At 36.6% G+C, this 24,755-nt stretch overlaps 1 protein-coding gene across 1 annotated transcript; it reads left to right on the top strand.

Moving 5' to 3' along the window:
* The first annotated feature begins 1,323 nt into the window (after positions 1-1,323).
* Positions 1,324-23,072, top strand: LOC128469231 (uncharacterized). The gene is made up of 8 exons (XM_053451061.1): positions 1,324-1,628; positions 6,093-6,853; positions 15,241-15,402; positions 16,497-16,683; positions 18,045-18,196; positions 19,628-19,746; positions 22,408-22,515; positions 22,748-23,072. The coding sequence occupies exons 1-8, from the start codon at positions 1,580-1,582 to the stop codon at positions 22,761-22,763; spliced, it is 1,554 nt and encodes a 517-aa protein (XP_053307036.1). The 5' UTR covers positions 1,324-1,579; the 3' UTR covers positions 22,764-23,072.
* Positions 23,073-24,755: the final 1,683 nt, after the last annotated feature.

Here is a 24,755-nt window from a genome sequence, read left to right on the forward strand (position 1 = left end):
AACCAGAAATAAGGCCTCACTCTGTAGACTTCTCCTCAATACTGGCTTCCATATAGGATTTCAGAAACAATTCATAGCATCCGTATCTGTGCAGGTATGTTGCACGCTGGTTTGCATGTGATCTCATCGATGCAGTGTTGCAATCTATGGTAGGTTTGCTGGTCCCGAGCTTAGAAAGTACCAAAGCATGATGGATAGTTGAGTACCTGTGTGAACCATATAGGTAAGTAAAATTACATAACTATGCGGGAGACCCACATATCTTTGAAAAAGTCATTGGATATCTATTTAAGAGACCGATTTTTACAAGCTATTGGATATTTATATTTTGAGCACAGTTTTTACTATTATTTATTATGAAAAACACTTCTAAGTCTAATTTCCATCCAATACCAAGTCAACAAATACATAGCCATTAGCCAATTAGCTATGAGTTAACCACACAATTTAAGTTCATATATTCATATACTTAAAAAAATAGTCAAGTTCACAAATAAAAAAAAAGGACGGTTTATTATAAATGAGTAGAACATTTTCACAAGCAACTTTATCTGCTCTAACTGCTTTTACAATGCATTAAAACTTTATAACAAATAGAATATTTCATCCTGCCTCATTTTCCTATTGAGCATATTCAGTAGACATGTAAACATATTCCTATTATTTGGTTTCTGCGCTAGTTATTAAAGCTGCATTAGGGGGAAAACGGTCTTTCCTGCCTAATAAGTATTTTTTGTTAATATACTTTATATAAAAGTCTAAAATGTGTGCCATTATTTACTTCATGTCACTCTATTGTGTCAAACTATCCCTGGTACCAATTTTTCTGTGAACAAAAAAGTGTAAACATTTACAACCTTAGAGTAAAAGGCTGCAATTGCACCTCTTCTTGTCCTCCTGTGTAATATCCATTCTAGCTGTTTTATAGGCAAATAGTAGTTAAGAGGAGTTTGTTTTTATACATAGGTGTTCCCTATATATATACACAACTACTACTTTTACCTAACTATACCCACTTTTTAGAGTTTTGCGTATGTGGGTTACTAAAAAGATTACTTTACATTAGTGCAAAGTGTCTAAAGCTACATATGTATCTCTATGTTGCCTTGATAAAGTATTCAAAGTGAACTAAACAGTGTGATTGAAGATTGTGCAAGCATTTAGGCATTTCCAGGGGTACTCTAGAAGCAGAGGTAGTTTCAAGCCATCCAGTCAATCTTGGCTTATCAGACAAGGGAGATACATTCCTTCGGGCTGCTCCCTTTTTAGTCACTCCTGGCTGAGAGCCATCTACAGTTCAGCAAAGCAGCCTCTGAAAGAACAGCCACTGATTGAGCTCTGAGCTCAGTTTCCTCTCTAGCTAAACACAAGAAGCCTTCCTGCTCCAAGATCCTGCTAGAAAGCTGGCTTTTTCCAGACTGTACACATTGTGCACAGAGTTCTCTGACAATCATGGATACCAAGCAGCAAGCTGACAACTTGAATTTTATAAATTAACCACAAGCACTTCAAGTGACCCACAGAGACCGGTACCTTCTTTAGGAGCACTGCAGAGATTCCCTTTGCTCATCAGAAGACAATGTTTAACTGGCACAAAACATTCTCTATCTTGCCACAGTGGAAGAAAGGTAAGCTGTATTTCCTCCACCTTATCAATTAACATACCTGTGATCTCTAAATCTATACAAAAAGGAATGATTTTTGCACTTATACAAACTAGAATTAAAATTGCTTGGCAAGTTGTTAATTTTACCTGTGTTTACATTGATATATTAGGGTACTTGCCAAATAATGTGAGAATAGTGTATTCTTACAGGCAGTTTGGCAAGGCATTTTTCAATATTTTAGCAGCTAACCCAAAAGAGTATATTTTATCTGCACCAGCACTGATTTATAAGGCAGATCTATCTTTCCTGATGGGAGAGATTGTTGTATTGTCACATAGAAGAGATGCTGATAGAGAAGAAGAATGGGATGATCATAGGTTGAAGGAGTATATAACTCACTATTAGTACATGGCAGGTATAGTGCTCATTTCTGTCCATAGGGTAGTTGTTGGCTGTGGTCGGGTAGTGCATCTGGTTTGCTGGTGTTTATTGTTGGTGTTCTGCTGAGTTTCAGGTGTTTCGCCCAGATTTACTGTCTTGCTATGACTTGCAGGGGCAATAAAAAAGACTGGTATTCCTTTTTATGGCAGTATAACACCTGCAGCTCATGGGGGTCTGTATCTACAAGTAAAAAAAAACTAAATAGTATACATACCGTATTTGCTCGATTATAAGACGAGGTTTTTTCTAGAGCAAATGCTCTGAAAAATACCCCTCGTCTTATAATCGGGGTCGTCTTCTAATCAGACCCCAAAAAAATGCTGGCGCCATGCTGCTTACCGGTCGCGAGCAGCGTCTCTTCTGTTAGAAGCAGGGCAGGAAGCTTGCAGCGTCCTCACAGAACTCTATCTCCCCCCTCCCTCCTCTGAGGGCGGGGCCAGAGAAGTTGCTACAGCCGGTCCCCTGCAGAAGTCTGCGAGTGGGAGATCTGCAGTTCAGGTGAGGGGGTGGGGGAGGGTTTTTGAGTATGTGTGAAGTGTGTGTGATTAAGGGAATGAATGAGTATTTAAATGTTTGTGAATGAGTGTGAGTGTGTGTGTGATAGCATGGATGTGTAAGGGGGGTGGGGGTTGTAGCATGGCATATGGAGGCTGTAATCCCACTGCTATCATCCCCAGGTTCCAGCATGTACTGGCTGCCTTGGCTTGATAGGAGTGTGATTGCTGTTAGCAGTTTGATATATATATATATATCAAACTGCTAACAGCAATCACACTCCTATCAAGCCAAGGCAGCCAGTACATGCTGGGTTAAAAGGCATATCATGGGGCTGAGTGGCATATAGGGGGTTAAAATGCATTTCTGGACCTCCAGAAATGCATTTTAACCCCCTATATGCCTATATACCTCCAGAAATGCTTTATACCCCCCTATATGCCACTCAGCCCCATGATATGCCTTTTAACCCCCTATATGCCAGAGTGGCATACAGGGGTATAAGGCATATCATGGGGCAGAGTGGCAAATAGGGGGGTATAAAGCATTTCTGGGGGCAGAGTGGCATAACTGGGGGGGGCAGGTTGGCAAATAAAAGGAAATTTAAAAAATATATTTTTCTCAATCATAGCTTTTATTAAACATGAAAATAATTTACATTAATTAATATTTACTGGTAAAACTTTTTCCCTATAGGGTAGTCTTATATTCAGGCTTTTTGTTTTTTTCCTAAATTAATATTTTGATTTTGGGGGGTCGTCTTATAATCGGGGTCGTCTTATAATCGAGCAAATACGGTATGTTACAAAGTACACACTTTCTGCCTTTCTGTTAATAAACAACATAATGTGCACAGGTGTGCTTTAACGGATATAATAAGTAGAAATCTTGATAGAGGTTTTTTGTATTTTCACTCCTCCTTTCACTTGGGTCAGATGACTGCTACATCAATACATCCTAGGAATAATACAGGGTTGATAGATTAACATTGGGTCCAATTAGTAACACTGGATGCTATGGCGTTGGACCACCTGTTATAGACCACCTGTACCCACTTTGTTGCTCCTAATAAAACAATATCACCAAAGAGAACAAATCAAAGTTGTGTAGATCAGCATTTTGTAACATTTAACACAGCAGATACAATAGTGTGGGGTGTTTTTAAAGTTTTTTGGGGGCAAATCTAGTGGAATTAAATGGTCCACAGTCATAGATGAAATGGGCACTTATGTTTAAAGACACGCAGTTTTTACTGCTGTAAACTGTTGTAAACCAGAGCCAATAATTAATCCAATCCAGAGTCCCCTGCTTGGTATCCTTTTGCCACATACAATAAAATGGTTGAATTGGTTGAAGGTACAGGTTGAGTTCTATGTGACTTGGTGCTAGAAAACAAAGGTTGAGCAAGCAATTGGGTCGTTTTTTTTAGTTTTAGTGATTTAGTAAATAAATTCACAATGGGTTTTTTTTCTTTTAATATAGATGTGGACTTAACTAAAAAATGAATGGGTTTTGTTTCAAGCTGTTCTCTTTCTTGTATATTTCTGTGGATTGTAATTTATTTGGTACCAAATATTTCAAGTTGATAATGATTAAACACGTTTACACCCATGGTTGGTATGTGTGCCGTTGGAGTCCTGTAAGTAATCAAACACATAGGTTACACTAGGATTTAACAAACAGATCTATATGAAATCTAACCCAATTCATTTACAACACACAGTTCTGGAGTGCTTGAGTGCTAAATGTGGAGCAATCACCAAGGCGCTCTCGCCAAAAATGCTCCTTTAAGCTTTTAAACACAAAAATGTTAAATGCAGAATTCATTTGCTATTAATTTGTGTTTGAAATTTCAAAAGCATGTACATTTTAGGATGCATTTTTGCTTTAAAACAGCTAAACACGTCTTAGGAAGCCTGGTATATCCCAAACCATATAACATCTGCCTTAACAAGATTGGGAACTATATAATGACGATGACTTAGTGTCTGTCCAAACAGTCTCATAAATTATCTTATTGCCCCCAAAATCATAAAGTTCTAAAAGTCTTTTGTCTTGGGTCTTAAATTAAGAAAATGATCTGCTGAAATCCTTTCAACAAGTTTAAATCATAGTTTGTGTTAACTGCGTTCAATGAAAGCAAACAAAAACAACATAAGGCTGTTTTTACAAAAACACTCATTTAAAAGCCCCTTATTTCCTTGAAAATCTTAAACGCTGTTGACATTTCACCCTTTAATCTTTCTTTGTTCCAGTTTTAACATGCACAGAACATCATATGTCTTTGGTATGGTCTGTTTCATCAACAATTCTCTTGAGAAGATTACAAAGGTGTTCAAATTAGGTGCTTTTGTTCATAGTAGAGCAAAATATGTGTCTTGGGAGACATATAGCCTGCAAAATCTAGTCAGAATTGAAATAGCAAACTGACTCTAAGGTTAAACAGGAACATTTATTAAATGACTTATTACTGCATTTAAATGTAAATCTGATTATGGAAGAACATAAATCTAGTTTCATATACCCATCCCACCATTTATCCCTTCGTTTCCCTTACATATTGGAACTGACAGCTGGTGCTGTGGTGTAATCACAACCAATTCACAACCAATCGTGGATGGAAATCAGTGTGAAAAAATATATCTAGGAGCCTCATGCCCCAAACTAATAGAAGTGTAGTTGTGTTGGCGCTTTTTATCGTGTTATGCAGCTGTTCCATTGTTATGGTTCTTCCACATACAGGGTGTGGAGCGTACGCTATTTGAACGTGTGCACAAGGATAAGTCTGGCTACACGCTAAGGAACACGTAATCGCTTAGCTATTAATACATACGCATAGCTTAACGCCATTACATGTACATATCTAGTAATGTCTTTTGTTAAACCAACATGCCTTCTATTTAAGATTTTTTGTTCCATATTTCGTATTCGAAAGCTGTACAAAAGGAACGAAGTCCATTGGTTTTCCTCAGGATATCCTGCTTTTTGTCGTTCTTGGTTTGTCTGCCCTTCACCTTTGGGATACATCATACTATGTCTATTTTGTCTGAGACAGTATCAGCTGTGTTATATTCATATTACAGTTTTTGCCCTATAATATATACTTTTCAGTATGCTTAGTATAGATTTGTTCCAACAAAAGTGTTTAAAGCTCAGGCGTTATCGCTCCTTATATATCATTACTTGAATTACTTTAACTTGTAACTAGCAAACAAAATAGGGTTTCTGGCAAACACTTGTTTCAGATGAATGTTCATAGAAGAAGATGGTATATATTTAGCATATATTTTCCTAGACTTGTCACATTTGCTGTAGCTTTTAAGTTCATATGGCGTTGAATGCTCAGCAAATATTTGTAACAAAAATGTTATATTCTAACAACATTATGAAGGAATAACTAGATAAATTATATATCGGTAAAATAATGTTCTCCTCTAAGCTGATTTTATCAGATGACCTTTCCCCCAGGCCTGGATTATAATGTCCAGCCTCAAACCTTATACAGTAAATTAAAATCTTCTATATGTCCTTTTCTAACTTTTCTGACAGGAAAGAAGATTGTTGCTGCTGACGGTGAGGTGATCCTTACCCATATGAAAAAGCTTACAAATGAATACAAAGATGTCTTGGTAGAACCTCATTGTTGCCTAAACGGAGACGCGTTTCTACATTCACAGCCATCTTCAGAACAAAAGACAGTTTTGTCCCTCAAAGAAAATGGGTCAAAATTAATCTATGAGAACAATCCGTGTGAATTGAGGCCCTCAGATTCACTTAATCACCTCAAGAGGTTATTTAAATTTGAGTCAGAAGATTCTGGGGTGGAGATGCCAAGTGGAGCAAACTCACCTTCTACTCCAAAAGGTTCGGAAAAGAGCTTTGTGATGCACAGTAGAGATTCTTCTTGTGACTCTGGTGTCCTCAGTGCATCTTCATCGCCTACAGTAGGCCATATAGAAAAAAAAGCAGTTGAAGATGAGAGCCATACATTTATATCTGATATTGAGCCAATCACAAGTCAGGTATACACTAATAAGGGTAAAGAAAATACAGAAGAACCTGAAACCACCATAGAAGATTTCATTGAATGCCAAGAGGAGGAATGTGATGACCAAAACAAATCTTCTGCAGCTGGGCTTTTCAATAATGAGCTTTCCCCCACAATGGCAGAAGACGCTAAAGTTTTGGATGACTTTTACCAGGACACCTTTGATGGTATTCAGGATTTGCATGCACACAATCAACTAAAGAGGTATCCGACAAGTGACAGCTTGGATGAATATATGGATGAGTGCTGTAGACTGAGCGAGGTAAGTAAAATAAATTGTAGAAATACCTTTATCAAGGTAGCACTTGCCATGCGACAGTCTGAAGTTGGAATATTCCATGTATACGTTTTTCCACTGGCCTTATTTTCAGATGTCATACTTTGATGTTGCAAAACATTTTATAACATTTTATAACATTGTGTAAAGCATAATAGACATAAACTGAGTATGATGATATAGCATGTATACAGTATAGCATTTGAAGTCCTACCAAGCTGTTTATATTATTGCCCACAGTATTTTTATAATTTATTATAGTGGCATTGCGACAGAAAATGTGTTTTATAGAGCAGACTTTTTAGCCGTGGTGCAAACCTAAACCTTTTATTTACCAAGAAGTAGGAAAAGGCATGGCGGTATGTGTTTTAAGCTTATATATTGAGTATGAAGAAACCTAAAGTATCAGGTTCCATAATAGTTTATCATGAAGGTCTGAATCATAATAAGAAACAAATGAGATCCATACCCATGATGTCATTAATAAGATCATATTGTGTTGAGAGGATCATATTTTCAAATATTAAGCCTCTAATAAAAATTATTCAGTCCATTACACATGTTCTATATAATGGAAAACATTTTATATATTATCGTTCAATGCCAGCACAATATCCATGTAAAGTAACACAAGATTTATGCAAGGAGACAACATTTCTGTTTTGGGAATTGTTTCCTTTGATCATTTGCTTAATTCTGTAGTCTAATGAACTTCCCAATGAGCCTTTCATGTGTTGTAAACGTGAGCCATGTCTCGTTCACATTGTCGGGTTTGTGTAATAAATAAACTAACTGCACTCGTTATAATTACAGTTTACTGACCCTGTGATGTTGCATTAGTAGTGAGTATATCACCTATCCCACAACATGCGGTGTGTGGTCTGCACAAATTATGATACAAATTGAAAGCTTACCAGCAGGGCTTTCTTTACCTCATATAGAGATGTATTCGTTTGTCAATATTATGACCTTTGAATGTATGTACTATAGGAATTATTATTATTAATTCATTAAACTAAATGGGAGTGTGAACCAAATCTTAAATTGTATCTCAGGAGGAACCAAGAAACTGGTTTGGGAATTTCTGTTTACAGGGAAGGGCCATATAATAGAATGGCAAGTTAATAATTGATTGTGCAGCTCTGCTAGTTTATTTTAAACATGTATTGCAAGTAGGGTTAGCTAATATTCCAGCCGTTGCGACTACATTTCAGCCAGTCTGGTATGTTAAGCATTATGGAAAAGCGAGTACTCTACAGTACGAACATTTGTTGATTGCTTCTACAGTAAGATTCAGCCAGCCATATCGCTTGTTGAACTTCTTGGGAGTTGTAGTTATGGATGTGTTTGTGGTGGCGTAGTCCTGGTCTTCAAGCTGGGTCTACAACGCCCACTGGATGTCTTCATCATTCGATCTATGGCGAGGCTGAAGAGAAAAGGTGACAACAAACATCCTTGTCTGACTCTCTTTCGCACCTGGAAGCGGTCTGTAAGCTGCTCTCCATGGATCACTCTGCCCGTATGAAGATTGGAAGTAGTGTAAGGTTTTGGAAATGAAAAGCCAGTCAAGTGCTTTTCGGTGTTAAGAAAGTAGAATTAATAATGATCTGTGAAGTGTTACTGCAGGCTAGCCTAATTACTATAAAATCTACTTGGTCGCAATGAGAGGCAACTCAATACACTTGTCTCTGGCCTAAGAGATACCTTTCTACATACAAATAATAGTGATTTAAAAAATAAAAAAGATTGTATAAAAGATGACGTTAGTGGACTTTTAGGTGTACAAAGGCATATAGCCTTTTTATTTTAATAGTTTTGTGGATGCCACAAAACACAACATTCAATTAAGCCATAGGGATCTTAAACCATTGAATTAATTCTACAAAAAACTGGATTATGTTTAAAGTTTTAGGACGGATTAAGAATATAGAAAATGTATAGAAACTGCATAATTAGATTACCAGAACTTCAGTCATTAGGTTTGTTGCCTTCATATTTAAAAGCCATATACTCTGTGCATTGGGAATACCCAAGGCCCCATTATATCATCATTAAAGCTGACTTTTTCCTTTCAGCTACAAGTGGAATTTAGGGTCAAGTCAATATATTTGCTTTGGGTTTTTTTCCCTCATTTTTGTGATATAATGATCTGCGCTTTTCAACACAGGTTCAACATTGTTTAAATTATTTACGTTCTTAAGTAAATAAAGGCATCTTTGTAACATGGATCTTTAGAAGCAGTTTGGCACGTATCCAGTTATTGTGGGTTCTGTGACTCTGAAGCTTGTATTTATCTTTTGTGTTGACAGATTGCTGTTTTATATTGGAAATGATATTATCATCAGGCTTTACAAGCAATCAAGTGATTTATCTAGAGCTCAAAAAAACATATTGTGAAGAAAGTTATTGTTCACTGTAAAACATTCATTGATAAGGCATTAATCTTATGTGTACACAGCAAACATAAAAGTATTACAGGATTGTACGGCATGCATAAAACTCAAGACTACCCTTTGAGGAAATATGGTTTTGCTTCCATATGGAATAGTCATTGTCACAGTCATAAGGTAATATTCTTGAAATTTCGAATGGTCTGTGTGATGGTGAATGAATTAATATATACCCACAGACTCCAGGTTGTGCACAGAAAATACCAAATCTAAACTATGTTAACATAGTACCTTATACTGACCTGAGATTAGATTGGGGTGTTGGTCTGCCACCGGCAGGTTTTCCCCCATGTTTGGTATGCATTTCAATTGGAAGTCTTCAATTAAACCTTATCCTGATGTCTGCTCTTGTTTGTTTATTGAAAACGTTCATTCAGAGCTCTAGCACTGGCCCTGGACAGGATGTCAAATTAGGTTCCTCCATGTTTGATCTGTGAGACTTAAGCAGTATGTAAAAAAAGGCAAATGGATCTATTCGATAAAGGGATAGTTGCAGCTTTAACTCATTGACTGCACCCGACATTAGGAGAGCACCTCTGCTGCAGGAAAAAATTATAATGTCTCAATATTTATATTTCAGTCTTCTCATTCATTTAATTATGCGTTATGCAGACCCAACTCTGTCCTTCTTGCCAGTGTTGGCCCTTCATAATCGAATAATTGTTTGAATACCTAAATTCAACTGCAGTCTTTCTTCCTCCCTTCCTAATATTCATATATGTGAATAAAATATCATCATCATCATTATTATTATTTTTTATTGTTTTATATAGCGCCATCAAATTCCGTAGCGCTGACAGTCAAAACTTTTCAAATGGGAGAACACCGAGTTCCTGGCCCAGCAATATTTCCTGTTCTGCTTAAGTGAAATTTAAAGGAATGCCAGCAAAGTGTCTTTGTTAGTATAGTAGCAAGTTCCTTTTAATTGTTCCATTGCTGCTCTGCCAGTCGGTGTCTTGAGGCAGAACAATGCGCCTGCCAAGTTTCTGCTACCGAGTTTGCCTCTGTAAATTAGGTTTATGTTTCCTTGATGGCCAGAGGGCAGTGCTGACAACATCCTTTTTCATTTTCCAAACGTAACTTCTAAAACAACTTTTCAGCCATATAAACTATACCAGTCTCTCCATATGTGTTTAGAGGCTAAATAACTCCCTCTTCGTGTATTTAATAAAATGAGTGTGATCAAGCATTGACTTCTCGTTATAGTTCCCCTAAAAGCAAAATCATATGCGCCTGTGTGTATGGGCGGAAGGGGAGGCCCTTAGTAGACACTTAATGAGCTGCAATTATACTATATATATTATAGAAGTTTGTTGTTTGTGCATTAATACTGGGATGTCTAATCCTGACCATAATTAATATATTTACATTCTTGAGTAGGGCGGAGGTAATGTGCATTGCATGGTACAAACCCACTAGTCCTAACCTATGGACTGTTTGACACTTTTTACATGTATCCACCCAACATTATCCCTTGTCCCTAAAATGAGGAATAATTTAGGATGCTGATCCGCCGATGTCCCACAAATGTTTTTAAGCTTTGATTTTATCAAAAGCATTACAATAAAAGATGCATTTTCTGTATTGCTATGTAACGTTTTTTATATATATTTATTTATATATATATATATATATATATATTATCTAGCTAGTTACATTTTAGTCGCTCTAAATAAAAACTCTATTCTTCACATAGTTTTGAATTCATGTTTTGCAGGATTTGTTTAATGTGATATTGTAAATTGTCAGCTCCTGTGAGTAAGCGTTACAGCAAAAAAAGAATAATCATGTAAACTGTGTGTCCGAAAAGGACACATACTCTTCTTTATAAAAAGTAATCATCGTATTTGTTCATTTTTAAGACCCATGTACTTTAGAGCCTCATTCATTGCTGAGAACTTTAGACAGTGAACATAAGGTTAAAATCTATTTGGTTTAAAAATATTTTTAGGAAAAGGGTATTGTTTCATCATTTTGTTTGTTTTTAAAAATGTGATTTTTCCATAGAACTTATATTTATTCAAGATCAATCTTTCCTGTAGGAAACTGGTAGGATTTTGTTATTTCCTTCAAATGTGAAAACACATGATAAACAATTGTTTCAGGAGCTCTGCTCATAGTGCACTTAGAAAGGGTTATCTTTGGGGTCTGTTTTGTTATACAGCTTAATAACGCCGTCTTTGAGGACAGCGGTTTCCTTTCTTCATTATTCCACCATTAGGACAAAATATATATTTTTGAGGCTGTGTATAGGTGGTAAACAGAGGTGGATTAATAATGGCACAACTTGGGCATTTGCCCCAGGGCAGCTGGTGCCAAGCTGCCCTGCTTCATGTGAGTGTCTGCACAGCATGGGTACAGCACTTCTTGCTCTGGGTGATGCGGGGAGCCATATAGGGGTCACTAGGTGCTGAGGTGGGTGCACAGTCCCAGGCAGCGGAGAAGCCAGAGGGGTGCTGAGTAGTCACTAGAAACATTTTCATGAATGAATGGCTCGCGGTCACTACATGGCTCTCAGCTTGTAAAGAAAAGGCAAGGTTCAGAGTTAATGCATCAGGATCTCTCTGCAGCTACAGGAAAAGAGATACTCTGCAGGTTCTAGCTCTGCTACTACTGACTAGTGTTTCTGCAGGTCAGTGTCTATGTATTTATGGGGCAAATCTCTGTATAGATGCATGTTAGGTAATTCATTGTGTTTGGGGAATTGATTACAGCCAGCTTTTTGAGATCTTGCTTTGCGAGATAGTCCCCCTGGTTTTATCTGTGGCTCCCTTTCTGTTTCGTAAATGTGACTCCTGGCCATGATTCTGATGATTCAGCTTTCTAGTCCCAGGTGGAATTGTGTTGCCAATGTCTAAGGGTGAATAAAAATGTACTAGAGTTAGGAAATGTGGCAACTCTACTAAGCAGCCAATGTATATGCATGTGCTGTATAAATAATATGTATTAAAAGTAAAAGTGTGCCTAACCGCATTCATGGTGGGTATTAGATGCTAGTTAACAATGTTCCTAGTTAGAGATGAGTGGAGATCATCAAAATATTGAACCATCATTTAGGTTCTTATGTTAATAATGGTACATGAACCATTATAATGACATACACGGATGCTAAATGTTTTATTAACTGCCCATTATATCTTATACTGTAGCTATAGTAAGATTATATAGCGTAGGGCACTGATTCAGGCATATCTACTACAACTACAATCTAGTTCATGTGCAATTAAGAGCACGTTATCAATTCGATATGAAGGAACCAAAAGGTTTTTTGAATGGACTGCCCACCCATGCCCGATCCATCCATGCTTTTGTCCACTGGAGAGTGACATCACACTTTTCCCAAAATCACTCAATCTAGTTTTCTGATTCACCTCTGAATGTATCTGAGAATAAAATGTTATGCAGAGACATCCGGAGTGATGGGAAACAAGGAAGCAAACACGCTGTGCGGTTCTTCCCAGCAGCTGTGGACTTGAATATTTATAAATCAGATGCTTTTGAAAATAAAATGCAAACACAAACAGAATGTCATGCGTTACAACATAGTTGGAATATTTGGTTAATGTCATTTTTTTTATTTCATTTTTGTACTTGGTAGTGTTTTTGTCTCATATTTTACTTGAAAAGAGCTACAATATTTTCTGGAATCAAAGCAGATGACTTAGCCTTCTTATATCTGAAGGAACATATTCATCGTCATGAAATGTACATATTATGGTTCATTAGAGTAGCAGTCACACATAATACCTGTTAATATTTACCTGTTAATGTCAGGTATTATTGAAAAGGAGTGATTTCTAAGTAGATCTGCCTAGGAATGCTGTTTGCTCCTCGCAATATATATATATATATATATATATATATATATATATATATACACATTTGCTTATGATATTGCTATGTGATAATGATGAAAGTACCAGGTGATCCCTTCGGCTGCCCATATGAACATCCCTCCCGTGTGCCTAAATAACGTCTGTAAGTTTAATATAAACATATTCTCAATTTACAAGAACCGGCAGGCATGTTAGACCACTGCCTATGTAAAGAGTAAAAAGGATTGCTGGTCGGGTGGCCTCAGCCCTCATTTACCATTTTACTATATTTATTATATTCACTAAATGTATCACTAGTATAATGTTTATTATATGCTATTATTCACACACAATTATTTAACATAGCAACCTGCACGTTAAAAAAATACTATAAGGCAATAGATCTATGCACCAAATCATGGTACAGAGTATTAAAACATGTATGGGTATTATTATTTGAAATAAAAAAAAATTTAGTCCAAATTTGTTTACATTTCTGACAATTTAGTTAGGATGTTTAGAATATCGCTGCGAAATCGCATTAGAGTTATGTTTCTAATGCGATTCATAAACACTCTTAATTAGTAGCTTAACGCAATAACACAGTCAGCCCAAAGTAACCATTCCTGAGAGCGATGCAGAGGAAGGAACTAATTGCAATTAAAAATGAAAACGTATCCCTTGTAAAATGATATGTTGCAGGCCAAGTTTTTGGGGGGGAATTTTAGCAGAACTGTGACGTGCAGAGAAGAAATATAGGCCCATTTTAGGAATTGTTTTAGGAAACGGTTTTGATGCATTCAGTAAGCCTAGCGGGGGTTTTCTCAAAAATGAGTAAGGGTGGAACATGTGTCACCCTATCCAGGTACAATAAAATATCCATAAATCCCATGTCGTCATTGTGCACTGCTTGGGGTATTGTTATTGAACATTTGATCTTTTCTGTGATCCACGCATTAAGAACAAAACGGAAAGTCACTGTTCTGGCATTTCCTAATACCATGTTTGTCATGGGAAAGCTTTAGAACCACTTCCTTCTTTTGTCATGAGAAATGGAGTATGGCTGTTGATGCTGTAAGGCTTCTGCAGCAGGATTAAAGTGGATATGTCATTTTGAAGTAGGAAACTGCCTTTAGAAATGGGAATGTTAACTAAGAGCTGGAAATCAACCTGTATCCCACATTTAACAGCATCCCATAACAAAGAAAAGGCCAACAATGAGCTACATTTACAGAGCTACTTTGAGATAACTGGATCAGAGATGACAACAAATAGTAGACCCTTTAGTAGAGAGGTCATCAGCTTTGTGGATCATTGGATGTCTTCTGTTAATGTAACCTTGGAACATGCTGTATCTGCAGTAATAAGCCCGTCCATTTCTTACAGCAGCACACTCCAGAGACATGTCTTTATCATTGTTAACATTGGAATTTGTTGTATTTTGTTTACTTTTTGAATATTTCATATTGCAACTGCAAAAAAAAAATTTTTTTTGTTGAACATTGAGCTGTGAAGATGAGTAGTCCATCATCAAGGGCTTCATAATACAAATTAACCTGTCTGGTATACAAAACACACTTGGTTTATGATAAGAGGTGGATGCAACCAGCACAGCACATTTATCTAAGATACTCAAATTAATTTGTTTTCATAAGAGCGGTACTAGGGCAAGCAAATAAAAAAAAGATGCACAGTGCACATAAGGACATCAGTGGTGGCATAATCACTGAATATCTTTCTTGACCCTGGAAAGGGTCTCGGGCAAAAGGTATCATTTGGTCCACACAAATCACTTTATTGGAAACAGTAGGAAATTATTCATACACCTAAATCTGCCATCTCAAAAGGTAATTTAATACATTTGTAGCAGTTACGTATAGTGTACTGTATCTTTATGATGTTATGTTCCATTTTATTTATAGAGTACCAGCAGATTCCATAGTACTATTACAGTAAAAAGAGTAAAAAAACACAAAAGCTCGCTATCCCTCCTATAGTTAAACCTAGAACACACTGTATGCAATGCACCGTTAGATGTGGTCCTTTAACGGAATAACATCATTGTGTGTTTATTCCTAGGAATAAATTGAAAACTCTTTTGTTGCAGGTGAACCAAGGGGCATCCAAAGCTCTCGGTTCAGGCCTTGGATATTTGGAACATATTTGCCAGCTCATAGAGAAAATTGGGCAACTCCAGGAACATAATCTCAAATTGCAAAAACAAGTTTTTCAGTTACAAAAGGAAGACAAAATGAAACAAATGAGAGAGGTAAGAAACCCAGAGCATATTCTGTGCTGTAATGATTTCTATTGCCTGTTCTTGAACGTTGAGTGTATCAAGAACCAGGAAATCAAACAACCAGGATGAATTGTACCATCAAGTAAAAGTGTATTGGAAACAATAAAAAAGTATATATATTTATTTAAAAAAGCACTAATTAAAAGTTATTAGTGTCTTTTTAAACTACACGCCTAAGGTTTTAGTCATCCTATCAGGGATAAACATATGGTTGGTGTTACAATAAATACATACGGCTGCATTTAACTTCCAGGCACCCCTATAGGCACAAATATTATTTTCACCCATTCCCTGTTCATATATCTGCAAACTATCAAGGACCCCCTTATTCCCTAGGGGGTGTGATGGAGTGGGCAGAACCTGGGCAGTGAGTGGGCAGAACCTGGGCAGTGAGTGGGCAGAACCTGGGCAGTGAGTGGGCAGAACCTGGGCAGTGAGTGGGCGTGGTATTTGGCCCAGATTCAGAGGCTGCGTACTCAGCTCTTAGTTCTCTAGTATAAGCAGATGTTAGATAGGGAATGAGCAACAAGGACAGTAAATTATTAAAAGTAAATTATACGTAGGGCTTCTAACATCCGCCTCCCTCAGAAACATAATTTTTTTCTGGCGCCGACAACTATCCATGTATGTAGACTCTCCCATTCGCTCTTTATGCTAAAATATCATATACACGAAAACTTATGGTACAACTTAATACGCATGATAATATGCAATCGTACAATAAACCTTTTAATGTCTGCAAACAATCATGTTTTCTTTCTATGGAGGCATGTTTTGTGTTACAACGAGTGCGTTAATTGCCACGAGGTGACAGACAGTCGGCATAAAACCCCTGAAAACAAACTCACTTTAACCGATACTTATAAATGCATGTTAATGTATACAATACTGTCAAGTAATCAATGACCCTTGTCTCCCAATGAAGTGGATATTTAAAATAGAGACTCAAAAATTCCATTAGATGAAGCTTAGAACTGGAATTCCAGAAATGTGCATGATATCACAGCAGGCACTACAAAGATTGAGATGTTACAGCCTGCATACCTCTTGTCTCCCGGGTGTAGGAGTACTTTGGACAGCACTGCTCCTGTGGAGCAGCAAGTGTTTTGCTCAGTTCGTACCAGGAGTCTAAGAAACATTTTCCTGTAAGGAGGAACCGGCCACACAGTATGTTTGTACAAAGTGGAAACCAGTCTGACCTCTCCATGATCCCAGAAATCGGAGTTAACTACGAAAAGTTTGGCTACAAAGGTTGGTTTCTTGTTACCCTTGATCTGTTTCAAAATTGTTCTTTTTTGACCTCATTCCTATTGTTTGATAACACCTACATCTACAAAAGATCAATTTGACAAAAATGTATATGTTAGGTATGTAAAATGTTTCTAATTTGACATGAGATTTTCAAAACATAATTACTGGTTGCAGATGGATTTCACTGTGCATCGTTACCTGACATAACCCACTTCATGGAAACATTTGGAAGCCCTATAATCCTTTGGTCCGTGGACATTCTTTTAAGAATTCTGTAAATAAAGCCAGTATTATGTATAAGGAAACTAACCAGGAGCAGATCCATCCTTAACGCCTGTATGAACCAGCCACAGGGAGATATTAAGTTTCTATTCTGTTGTAAATGCCAAGCTTTAGGTCCATGTCAGTGAAGCCAAGGGGAGTTTTCTATCTCCATTTACAGTAATACAGGTCTTTAAGGCACAGTCAAGGGAAATAAAAATCTCCTTTTTTAAAAAGTAATTGAGGCAGCCCTACTGTTAAGCCCACATATTTGTTGTTTCTGGCTCCCAAACATGTTTGCAAGTATCAATGATGATGGTATAGGGCCAAAAACTATTTGGATGATTTTTTCATTTTTGGCCTATTCCTTTTCGGGCAATGAATTTAGCTCTTTTTTCCTTTGTTTCAGATGAAAATCAGGGGGGGGGATCTTTTATTTGGTAAGGAAATCGGTTGCCCGGTGCCCACATTCACGCTCACTCATTCTCTCACATTCACTTTCTCACACTCTCTCTCACGTTCTCTAAATGTTTCCCTACCTTCTCTGATGACTGGTTCCACTTCTGCCACCCATCTTCTTGTTCTTCATCTTCTGTCTTCGTCCACATCTCTGGGGACATAAAATGATGCCAACTTCCCTCAAAATGGACGTCCTCTCCCCTGAGGACGTCACCGGAAGTGCCGCCATTTTGGAGGAAGTCCGTGCCAGATTATGTCTGTGGATATGCAGACCAAGACAGAAGATAGAAGATGAAAGAGAGAAGATACAAGATGGTCGGCAGAGAATGTAGTTTAACATTTAGAGAGTATGAGAGAGAAATGTAAACAGAATGAGAGTGTGTGTGAAGGGACCCACAAATTTCAGACAAAAATTCTGAACTTTCTGCCTCGTTTTCATGCAATTTGTATTGCATGAAGATGCATGTATTTTCATGCATCATCGAATGCACAAGTCTAGTATAGACACTATGTATATAGATTCATTTGAGTGTCCTCGCACTGTCTGCATAGCTACATGGTGTTTGACACTAATGGTAAATTACTGTAAGCATATATTTGGTTTCTACACAAATATAGTCATCAATGAATGCTTTTTTTAGGAACTAATACACAGATGGATGGGAGAAATAGCCCTTCAGTTTTGGGGATACGAAAACCCTTCAATAAATTGAAATGCGACGAAAGAAACCAGCCAGTATGGGAAAGGAGCTACACCGACTCTTTTATGCAGCCAGAGCAAGAAATGAAAAGGGTAAATATATGCATTTCTGCAATAAACTGTGACATGGTCAAGCTGCTAAGTATTGGCATTACCATTTATATGTGTGGTCTGATTTAGTTATATATACCATTTAAACCAAGTATAGTTTAAAACTCACCATTAGTTGCATTCATATCTGAGAATCAGTTATTGTGTAACTACTGCCAACATATCAGGTAGCCCAGATCTCATTCAAATAGCCATCTGTACCTTTGAAATTAGTCGATGCTATTGGCCTAAACTGGTAAACAGTGTTTCTTCTAAAACATAGTCATGTGATATGCAATCCAGAAGGAAAATGGCGTTTTACTAAAATATGTAAAAATAGCCCCATTAAAAAGACATCTGGAGATTGAAGAACTTTCCTACATGAAAAACCTGGCAGCTGGATAAATAGACTTTGAAGTAGCATTTCCAAAATGATTTCCACAGGTCTCAGGGATTAATGCATGTGTATGCAGCTGAAGTCAGTGTGGAGTAATGAATTCGGTGCTTCCAGCATAGAGCCTTCTTTAAAATAAAGTTTAAGAGGATATAAGTAAGCAGTCACTATACCTGGTTTTCTCTCCTATAAACTTTTACAATGGAAAAGTAGGGCTTTCCACAAGGTCAAGGGTTAAATGCTTCTTAGGGTTTGATTATAGTTTCATTTGATCACACATGTGGTTCCAATGAAAAAAATATTTATTTTTGGACAAAATAACCCAGCTGTGGTGACACCAGCAGAAATTATATGTTTAATATTTTAAGCCAGAATCCCCCAAATATTCCGTGTAAATATAACAACTGCCCTTCTAGGTTCTGCATACAAAAACTTGCTATAACCACTAAAAGCACAAACTACTCCTTATTGTAAATGCCGTGGCCAGTGATGTCATGTTTTGTCAGGAAAATATGGACATGAAGTAATGTTGACAGAATATTTATTATGCATTATACTTTTTAGTTCAAAAAGTCTGTGGTTACTGCTTCAGGCAAAAGGTTACAAGGTGATTATGTTACTTGCTCAAGGTCTTAACTCGTGAAGAGTCAGGTTTTGAAATTAGTTGTAGTAAAAGCACTTTGTTTAACCCCGTTAAACACATTTTGTATATTAATAGGTTGTGACAGCGTCCGAAATGGTTTATAAAACATATCTCATAATTATGACAAAGTCCTAGCTTGGAATTTGTTAATTAACAATATCATTCTATCTCCACAATTTAAAATGTAATGGTTCTACTTCAGAATTGATAGACATTCCTCCATTATTTCATAACATGCCCAAAACCTGCAGTATTTGCTTTTCAACATGCTGTCATATTCATTTGTTACATATGTTTTATCTAAGTTATTATTCCTCTGATAAACAGCAAGGTTGGTGGTTGTCGAATTACCTACATCATAAAATCATCATAAAAGTCATTTTCTTCTCGTGTGTAGTTTGAAGTCCACCCCTGGGGACGCGTCAGAGACCTTCTTAAGAAAACAAAGAATAAGAATCAGAATAAATTGGGATTATCTTCGGCATCTCTTAAACGATCCTGTCCTCAGTTATACAGGTAAATGATACTGTTAATCTAGGTGTAACCATTATCTAAAGCAAAACCTGAGACAGACTAAATGTGGTAAAGAATATGTATGCATTGTTCGGAGATAATAGCTAACTGTACATGGTCTCTACATGACAACATTTCTTTAAATTTTTATGTGGTAAAAGCATGGCATACTTATGGTGCTGTTCAATGGCCTAGTAATGGTGTGACTTAAAAAGGATAAACTTGTCAGTAAACTTTAACTAAGTAAACTTTTTTTTTCATTTGGCTCCACTTCAGACAGCTACAGAAAACGAGGTGCATCTCAGTAGAGATTTACTTGCGCCATAACTTTACAGTTTCAGCACACATTTCATGGACTTTGTTATAATAATGAGCCACAATTTGAAGATATATATATATATATATATTATATAAAGATATACCCCACTTATACTGTAAACACAGATTTAAAAAAAATATATATTTAGAGCTGCGTCTGAGACAACTGCTCTGAGCAACCGGGCCTGGAAGGAACGGGGAGACGATGGCCTTGGCGCCAGGATTTAAAGGCCCATAAGAGCGACTGTATTGGTCGCCGTCAGGGGGCTTGTCTGGGATCAACCAATGGAGAGCAGCTGCCAATAGGAGTTGCTCTTAGGGACCTTTAAATCCTGGTGGATCCTACAGATTCCCGTTAACCCCGGCTATACTACAGAAGACTTAGGCTAGAAAACCGCCAGAAAACACGAATATGAACAATGTATATGAATGTTCGTCCAAAACGAACACGGGAACAGGGACAAATATTCGTAGAATACAAAGATTATTTTCCCCCCGAAGACGAACACGAAGACTTCACCGGCACCCAAGTCTAGAAGAGACAGTCTCTTTTAGGAATCCAACTTCTTTTGTTTCTCCTTCTTCCCCTGGTGCTTCTTTTTCAGTAGTTTTAGTTTGGTGGGTAAGAATGTGTCAGTGTTCTACAGCCTTTTGGTCACAATAATGTGTATATAAATTGAGGAACCGTAGGAAAATGTGCTTATTCTAATTACCTTATTCATTGTTAAATAAATAGTAATAGGTCACAATGTCACATATAATGGCATAGACAATAATATGTCTTAGTAAAAGATTAACCCCTAATGTTTCTAACAAAAGTTTCCTCATTTGGCTTCATTGGCCATTTGAAATACTGTGAGGCATGCAATATTTATTGAGCAAGCAGGGAACCTAAAACAGGCAAATAATAGCCCAGAAACGGGAGACGTAGTACATGTTGTTTTACACAATTAGCAGCAACAGATGTGTAAACAGATTTATCCAGAATTTTTGCTGAGATTTTAGTTTTGTTATCAATAAAAGACTAAGGTTTGAGCTTTTACAGCAGGAAAATACACTTGGTGGGCCAAATGGCTTTTTTTTATCTTTCGACAAATTCTATGTATTTATATGTCTACGTTTTGCTTATTATAATCAGTCTTTTCATTTTTAAATGTTACCAAACAAGCTGCAACGTTATTAGATTGTGCTGGGTGTGATATCCTGTGTTGAATGTTACTTACAGCAGTAACAAGAAGGAATGACATTAGTGACATTTTGCACATATTTTTTCTTTAAGGAAATTGCCTAGATTTAAAAAAAATAAAACATAATGTCACACATATAGCTTTAAAAAGTTGCTGAATTTCCTTCTATTGTTTTTAGTTAAATAAAACCTGAAAAGAAAAATGTCAGACACATTTCCTTAAAATGTGTTTCATCAGTGTTTCCCCCTGAAACACTTTGTTAAAATGGTTTTGTGACCTCTGACTACTTAGTTCTTGCTACAGCTATTTGTCCTGTTAATTTGAAAGTTTTAACCCTAGCTAAAGAAAAATATTTAACACATATTTGTCAGCTGATCTTCCCACGGCTTCACATCCCCTGCTCTTCTCTGTTATTTGGACTTCTTACAAGTGAGACAAAACTCCCAAATACATAAGGATGGCAAGTGGCAAGAAAAAATAAGTGAACCTTTTGGAATTACCAGCATTTATGCATTAATGTGATATGATATGATCATATCATCTTCATCTAAGTTTCAATAATGAACAAACACAATCTCTTTTAACTAATAACATGCACATTATTGTATTGTTCTTTACCATATTGAATACATCCTTCAAACTTTTACAGTGTGGGTTGGAAAAAGCATGATAACCTCTAGATTACAACAAACTACAACAAAAGCTAACTGGAGTCAGGAGTTATCAAACCTGGAATTGAATCAATGAAACTGGATTAGAGGTCTGCTCTTGAGCCAGCTAAAGCTCAGTAGAACTTGTGTAATGCAGCAGGACAATGACCCTAAACATCAAAGTAAATCCACTACAGAATGGTTAAAAAAAAAGAGAAAATCCGGCTTTTGGAGTGGCCCAGTGAGAGCTCAGACCTTACCCATTAGTGATCCTGTGTAATGACCTCAAGAGAGCCATTCACACCAGACATCCTAGGAATATAATAAGCAGTTCTGTTGTGCAGGTCTGATCTGTAGCTACCGAAGGTGCTTATTTTGGTAATGTTTCAACAAATGACACCTGTGTGCCATGATAGAATTGCAGGTTTTAGTTGCTGCATTAAAACATGTAATAGATGTAAAACAACGATGATTAAGCATATTATTAATATATTTGTTTTTTCCTTTAGGCCTGATCTTTTTCCTTGTGATGTTAAGAGAAAAGACAGGAATTCTATGATTGTTCTGGGTCAGAATGTCAGAGAAAACCACTGGTCCAGTTTGTATGTGTTAAACAGGTAAATAAAACTAAAACATGCAAAGTGAATGTATGACATACTGGGGTGGTGGACACTATGCAGCAAGTCTCTACTAAATTCACAAGCACTAATAAGCTTTCCATAGATTACATATACCTTCTCAAAGACCTTCTATAACAGGATCCAGCTATATTTTGTTTTGTTTTTTTTGTTCGTACCAAAACATTCTTATAAACCATATATAAAGTGTGTGTGTCCTTTTTTATTTCAGGAAAGAAGATATGTGAAGCTCTAAGAAGATAAAGATGGGAATGTAATATGTGAAAAGAATGTTGTAGTATGTTTCAGAGTTTAAGGAAATTACATCAAGTTGGGGAAAAATATAAACTCACCCAAAGAAAATAAGGAGAAGGCCTCATCCATAGGAATACACATCCCAAGAGAATGAACTCTTCTCTGTTACAAATATCTATCATATTTATTTGGCAACATTTGTATAGGCCATTTATTGTCTTTTTCTTATCGTAAGCGTACATTATGTCAAACTCTTCTAAGTTATTTTCATTTGAAAAAATAGTAAAGTGTCTATGTACTGAGTGGGATTTTCGAATAATCCTCTAAATTATCATCCCGATACTTTACACACCATGAAAGAAGTCTAGTAAGTATTTTACACAAACCAGCACAACTGACAAAAATAAAATTCATTAAGTTTAAGATTGCCCAAGTAATGTACATTAGGAAACTGCGCCCATAATAATTAGAAAAGTGGTATATCTGTATATAACGTCACAATTAAATCACTTAAGGGGATTATTTTGGGGGATCGCTTGCTCAAATGGTTGAATTCTATGACTTAAGGAATTTGAGGACCAGCCAGAGAAGAACTAGCCAGTTTCAATCAGGGGCCAAATCCTGCCAATTGGCCTAGTTATAGAAAATCATTGAATAGACTTGGTGGACAACATCGCACTTAGGGCCTGACTGGGAGAAAAATTAGCCCTAAAAGAAAAGAAATAAAATACCAGCTCCAAATGTCAAACTGCTATTATTGATTGGCACATATTTGTAGGATCCTTGTCCCATAAATGTTTTATTTATAGCCACTCAATAAATAGTCCACCAGCAAGCACTTCTATTTAATGTATTAATTACGCTAGCAGTTTAAGGGCTATGTTATCTTTGTTTTCTTTTCCTGACTAGAATGATAAAAGTAAGACTATGTACTTCCTGTCTCATGCTTCTGTTGCTCCAGGCATGAGGGGTCACATTCTGTTGTGTGACTCTATTGCCAACCGTGGATCTCTATGTTAGTCGGTAAGGTGGAAGAAGCTTCCAGGTGGCCCCAGGGCAGCGAGCCTACTGGACATTTTGCAGTTATCCTGGTGAGCTATCTGTCTAGCACATATTCACCAAGGTAATCCATACTGTGTCTTGATGTCCGCTGTCTAAATACAATATTACGAGTAAAGAAAACATAGGAGCATTATGAAGTAGCCCAGAGTATTTGATGTTCATGACCTGAAGGACACAAAGTTCTCCATTTCATTAGAAATACAAACCAAATGTTCAGTGTTTTGGTTTCCTCGGTGAATATGCACTCTTACCACCTTTCAAACATAAAAAGCACTTTTTAAATAAATGGGACCTTTGCTAGTAGATCAATATCTCTGCCACAGTGTTATATCTGTTATTATATCCCTTTAATACTTCTCACTTTTTATTACCATTTTAAGGGGTTTTCTTGCCTCCTGTTTTGTGAAATAAAGATTTTGTAATTAGTAAAATGATTCCAGCAATATGTGGTGACAATATACAAGTATTGTATAGATATATAATCTCACACTGTATCATTCATTTTTAAGGCCACTATGAACAAACTGTACATTTTTATGCTCAGTATGGAAGACGATATTGAGACTGTAACCAACGAAAAATGTATTTGACATTTGGCATGTGTTTGTACAATTAGTTTGCTTTTTGTTTTCCAATCTTGTCAATTCCAGCGTGGCAATGGAAGTTTTCTACCATTCAAAATTTACAATTGCCAAGGGGGGGATTTTTTTTTATTTAAAGATCTTAGTATTTTTTTTATATATATTCCAAGTTTTTAGAGGGACATCAGGGTAGAAAGAGGAGCAGCGAATTTGAGTACGAAAAGGACATTTGAGAAATATGTATTAATGCTATTTTACTTTTAATGAGATATTTTGCATAATTTCACTTACAGGCCTACATATAACTTTTTTTTAATAAAAATATGTAGTGTATTAATTCAG

The sequence above is a fragment of the Spea bombifrons genome, chromosome 11, assembly GCF_027358695.1.
Source record: "Spea bombifrons isolate aSpeBom1 chromosome 11, aSpeBom1.2.pri, whole genome shotgun sequence".
Lineage (NCBI taxonomy): Eukaryota > Metazoa > Chordata > Amphibia > Anura > Pelobatidae > Spea > Spea bombifrons.